The sequence below is a fragment of the Haliotis rubra genome, unplaced genomic scaffold (genome assembly GCF_003918875.1).
Source record: "Haliotis rubra isolate DU_JTF1 unplaced genomic scaffold, ASM391887v1 Scf1060, whole genome shotgun sequence".
In the NCBI taxonomy this organism is placed as follows: Eukaryota; Metazoa; Mollusca; class Gastropoda; order Lepetellida; family Haliotidae; genus Haliotis; species Haliotis rubra.
In genome coordinates this window covers 52,552-58,410 of record NW_025764960.1, presented here as the reverse complement: position 1 = coordinate 58,410, position 5,859 = coordinate 52,552, and the positions used below count along the sequence as shown (strand labels likewise).

Genomic DNA, 5,859 nt, shown 5'->3' with positions numbered 1-5,859 from the left:
CTGAAGAAATCAGGGAGATCTCGACGACCTTCCTACGTAGACTCAACTGCGCCTTCACAGCAATCAGACTTTGAAATCAAAGTTGTATCCTTCCAGGTTTCATGTTTCGTATTATTTATTTGTGCTGACATGTTTGAATTATCTGTCCATTATGTAATTGGGTATTGCCTTCGTGAGCTATGGTATCCATTTGGGTATAGGGCTGTGTTGCACAAATGCTTCGTCCTTATCATGTTGGTCATACAAATGGGGAATGCAAAAATATAGTACAAGTTGACACCGTCTCTCTCTAAACTAAAACACTAACCCCAAACCGATATAACATAAAATTAACGTGAAAAGGCAGTAAGTCCTTCCGTCTCTAGTCTAAAACGCTAACCCAAAACCGAAATAACATAAAATTTAAACTAAAAGCCTACGGCCTTCACTTTAAGTTAAATCACTAACCCAAACCGCAAAAACATAAATTTAAAGCTAAAAAGCATTAATACAAAGAAGGTTAAAACGTAAAATAAACAATAAGAACAAGAAACAAAGAACCAATAATACTATTAAAATAAAGAGGGGTATACATCGAAGTAAAGTCGGGCATGTGAAACTGAAATATGATCCTTGGCTCAAGTGATTTTCTACACTTGGATCAAGTTCTATAAATTCAGTCGGTCAGCCGAGGCATTGGCAGTATTGTTCCCAGGTGAGGGGCACATGCTTTCAATGTCTATGAACTAGCCTGGATAATTTGTCACCTGGCGTGATGGTGAATGTTAAACGTTCTTATTGCTGCGCTTAGCCTTGGTATTGTCTTTAATTCCCCCTGGTGTGATGGCGAACTCAATTTTGCTATGTTTGCACCTAGTTTGATGCTGTCTGGAAGGATGAATAAAACGTTTTCATCGCTGCGTTTAGCCTTGGTATTGTCTTTATTTCCATGTGAGGAGAAAACGGAGACACGGTTTTTGTGATATTTAATTCTTATTGTTTGTTACTAAAGGTTACCTTCACACAACATACATTCCTAAAGTAGCTTCATGGTGAGTTCTTACTCACAACATTGTCTTCAATTGAGCCTTGATTGGTGTCATGTTTGCAGAGGCACTTGTTTGGGTGGGGCATACAAGCTTTGCTCTGATGTTTTGATTGTAATGCCTAATCCGAGAGTTTCTGAGTGAGACGGAAGCCAACCAAGTGGCGGGAATTACGACTGAAAGCGCCAATCGTTGATTGGTTGCTTAATGCACAGATCAAACCTGGGTGTTATCTGGGTGGCCAAATGGATGTGGACGTCCAAGCAGGTGACCCACGTCAACCCCGTGACAATCACAGGTGCTTCATGCACGTGGCAACATTTTCATATATGATATGCATGCATATGGTTCTTTCTCCGGGTGTGAGACAATTAGTACAAGCGGGATGCAGAGATCAAACCCTTGGGATATCAAATCTGAGCTGTTTTGACTCCCGTCTCAGGCATGGGGCTTAGCTTCGGGTGGCTTTAAGGGTAGGAAAACGTGACGACACCAGCACGTGTCGCACATGGCGTGAAAGCTAAGACACAGGGCTTTCAATCCATAGTAACAAAATAAACCTGTGGTCGATGTACGGGGGTATTCGCACGAAGTCGAATTTTTAATTTCGGCTATTCGCGGGAAGGCGAAAAGCGGTACTCTTTGATGATTGGTGTTGTTTTTACATTGTATGCACAAGGGATTAGGGAAGGATTATCGCCTTACCCACCTGAACATGTTGGTGAACAGTTCTCATCTTGTCATGTTGGTGAATTGTTGTTGGTGAACATTTCTTTACAACAATAAAAACAATGCAATAAAGGTTTCCTATAAATGGGTTGGTTTGCAGCTTTCCCTTCACTCTCACTATCATCATGGCTAATGCGCAAGTTGAGTACAAGTATCTTCCCACTTCCAGAGGTGGTAGATATCTCTGTGTAGGAAATTACATGTATAAGATAGGAAAGTGAGGGGCAAATGATGTTGAGTATTGGAGATGTACAACGAAGAAATGCTCAGGGAAGATAACGACACAGCGAGATATACCGTTACGAGGCGAATCCACACACAACCTTAGCCCGGTTCATAATTGCATCTAGGTATGTGTCTAAAACATTTCACTTATATTCAATAATTCACTTTGTTCAATAATTGCACATAAATCAGTGGAGACGCATGTATAGATAACATTAGAATAGGATGAAAATAACTATTGGGAATTTGAATGCATACTCACATAAAATCGTTTAGTATTGATATTGTACCTTTATATTTGTATTTATATCAATGTCATAATTTCATTTGTTTTAAATCCATGAGACTTTGGCATCGCTGAAGAAGAAAGCCAAGACGACAATGGATCCTCTCCCAGCTCTGTACGAGGAGGAAGTCCGCGCTCTCTGAGATGGACCCTGGACCGATTCCAACCGCTCCCTGGCCGACGTTCCACGTCAAGAAAGATGCCCTGTATTGAGCCCGTCGGTCCACGTTTCCTCCCACGCCTACCCATCGAAAAGACCTTGTCGTTCCCGAGCAATTCCAGACAACTGACAGCGGCGAGAGCTTCCTCATCATGTAATAACGGAGACGACGACAAGATTCTCGGCTTCTCTTTCACTGCCAACCTTGAGCATCTCTGCGCAGCTGAGACCATATATGGGGATGGACTGACTGAGTTTGGTTTTACGCCGCTTTTAGCAATATTCCAGCTACATCACGGCGGGTATGAGGATGGAACATTCTACGTTGTCCCCACCATCTTCTATCAACTCTACACGCTACATGCCGTAGTTGTTGAGAGAATGGTGCCGTTGGTGTTCCTGCTGCTACACGACAAGAAGCATCTCACCTATGAGAGAGCTCTGCGACTCGTGAAAGACGCTGCTGAAGCAAGGGTACTTTGTCTTCAACCAGATTGTGTCCAGGTAATTGAACAACTGAATTGCCATATTTATTATGCAATAAATGATAATAGTATCGATGATATAAAAATTGTGTTATCTGTCACTATATATTATTTTTTAATTATTTTGTTACAGATGGACTTCGAAGTGACAGCTAAGAATGCCGTGGAGGTTGTTTTCCCGGGTATAGAGTGGAAAGGTTGTTATTTTCACTTTACTCAGTGCATATGGAGGAAGACGCAACAAGTTGGACTGAAGGTTGAGTACAGCAACAACCCCGACGTCAACCACTTCGTCAGACTCTGTGCTGTATTGCCTCTGGTGCCATTGGCTGATGTAAGTAGTTTCATCTCGATATATCTTCTAGTAATAGCATTATAATAAACTGTATTATTCAAATTCTCATACGTATTGTAAATAATGACGTTTTATTACATTACAATGTCGTTTTTCTTATACCATTGGTTTTGTTTTAGGTTGAAGATGTATGGCTCCAAAACGTAGCTGACATGCCACAAGACGACCGATGTCATCAATTGGCCGACTGGATCGTAGGTAGTCTCCCGATGACATCATGGAACCATTACCTGACCCTCGGTCCAAGAACCAACAACAATTTGGAGGGTTGGCATGGGCGAGTTAAGAAACTTGTCTGGAAAGCCCATCCCAATGTATTCGAGCTGATTCGCTTCTTGTTGGATGAACATAAGACAACAGAAGTGTACTTGGTTCAGTACATGGCAGGGCAACGCCTCCCACCCAAAAAGAAACGGTACCGGGACCTGCAAAGAAAGCTGGATGACCTGAAAACCAGGCTGGAATCCCTAGACCTCTCTGTCTTCGACTACGCTGTCAGAGCATCTTATGCTCTTAGACTTGCCTAAATATTGTGATTTGTACTTTGTTAAATGAGTATATGGTTAGAATATTTGTCCATTTAGTATTTCCAATCTATAAAGTTAATCTAGTCATATGTATATATGTGTAATAAGTAAGAATATTTTGTCCATTTTTTAATCAATGTAACATAACATAATATATATCATAACAAAAAATGGCGATCTGTGCGTGTGTGCTTGTATATGTATGTAGTTTAATTTGTACACTATGTGAACAAATGAAGATCCATAACCTTGAATAAAATATCTTAACTTAATAGTAGTTTGGTTTTCTACTTGTTCGAATTATCCCTTCGCCCTCATCGAGGGAGCTTAAACAAACACTCAGTTCCCTATTGTTCGTGTTGAGGACCACCATTCGCATGAAGGCGGAAACGAAATTCGCTCAATGTTTATACGCGCCGAAAAAATTCGCCTTCGTGCGAATGAACCGATGTACGAAACATGACAAGTACCTGCACCGTGAAAAACTGCCATAAATCGGGCTTAAATCACCCCGGCGTCGAACCTGTTAAAGACAGGTCATTTCTGATGATACCACCAGTTAACCTGAGAACCAGCTTCACGTCGATGTGCAACAAGTGAATGGGTTATGTATATTCAACGTCCACGCGACGTTTAACAGATGCTCGCCCAACAAGACTCTTTTCTTGGTAAAAAAGACATGTCTATAACAGATGGCCAATCAGGTGACCCACGTCAACCCCGTGACAATCACAGGTGCTTCATGCACGTGGCAACATTTTCATATATGATATGTGTGCATATGTTTCTTTCTCCGGGTGTGAGACAATTAGTGCAAGCGGGATGCAGAGATCAAACCCTTGGGATATCAAATCTGAGCTTCGGGTGGCTTTAAGGATGAGAAAACGTGACGACACCCGCACGTGTTGCACATGACTTGAAAGACAAGACACAGGGCTTTCAATCCATAGTAACAACAAAACCATGTGGTCGATGTACGAAACATAACAAGTACCTGCAGCGTGATAAACTACCGTAAATCGGCGCCCCGGCGTCGAACCTGTTAAAGACAGGTCACCTCTGATCATACCACCAGTTAGCCCTGGGAACCAGGTTCACGTCGATGTGCAATATGTCAATGGGTTGCATATATTCAACGTCCACGCGACGTTTAAACAACGGCACCCACCGATTCTGGTCCCTGATATAGGCTTCACCTGTCAAGCAACAGAGGCAAAATTGTGATGTTTAACGAGCGAAGCACTCGTACATACCCTCTCTCAAAACGTACGTTATCTGTCCTCGGCGACCGCTATAAACCATGACGCGCATAACGTCTTTAACTTCTGGCATGTAATCACATGATAGTTTCATGCTGACCTCTTGCTAAAGTCTCGATAAGGTGGGCATCTCCCTCTGACACAATGCACACAATCACACGATGCCTTCATTTCATCCTGACAATCACTGGAATAAAGATCCACACGATCTCAATATGAAATTGAAATGTTATGAAGGGGAGGCAGAGAGGGTTTCATATTAGCTGGTGCAGAAGTGTCTGGAGAAAAACGTTAACCAGACAGCAGTGGAGTTACTTAGTTTTAAGATTCTGTTTATATCTCTGATAATTAATAATAGGTTTACTATCAGGTGCCTTTACATTACCAATGTGTGTATGTGTGTATGGATGTATGGATGGATGGATGATGGATAGATGGATGGATGGATAAGGTATCTACATAAAACATTGGCGATATGAGTAAGTGCGGGAGAATGGCATAACTCTAATTCTCCAGCGTGTCGGCTTGATGTGTGAGGCAACCCCCAAAGATCACAGGTGAGAACTGAGGTCTCAGACGTTTAACACCTTGGGGAAACCCAAGACCATGCTAAGACACCGACAAACCTAATAACGATATCAGGGAGAATCAGGATTCGAACCCAAGATCACAGGTATCTGGCACGCCTTATGGACGCCCGTCAGTACAGCTGAACGGCAACGCCTTATCGATTTGTCTGGCTGTCGCTATTTGTTATAGGAGACCAGTGCAGGGTACTATCACAAAATCACACAACTTCAATACAAAC

The 5,859-nt window shown here is 42.2% G+C and overlaps 1 protein-coding gene across 1 annotated transcript; it reads left to right on the top strand.

Annotated features, from left to right (window-relative positions):
- The first annotated feature begins 2,806 nt into the window (after positions 1-2,806).
- Positions 2,807-3,792, top strand: LOC124278264. Its single transcript, XM_046713985.1, has 3 exons — positions 2,807-2,899; positions 3,044-3,244; positions 3,385-3,792. Exons 1-3 carry the CDS (start codon positions 2,807-2,809, stop codon positions 3,790-3,792), a joined length of 702 nt encoding a protein of 233 aa, XP_046569941.1.
- Positions 3,793-5,859: the final 2,067 nt, after the last annotated feature.

Coding starts and splice junctions, on each gene's coding strand:
- LOC124278264 (XM_046713985.1), top strand. CDS start 2,807: ATGGTGCCGTTGGTGTTCCTGCTGCTACACGACAAGAAGCATCTCACC. Junction 2,900..3,043: donor AAGACGCTGCTGAAGCAAGG/GTACTTTGTCTT, acceptor ATTTTGTTACAG/ATGGACTTCGAAGTGACAGC. Junction 3,245..3,384: donor CTCTGGTGCCATTGGCTGAT/GTAAGTAGTTTC, acceptor GTTTTGTTTTAG/GTTGAAGATGTATGGCTCCA.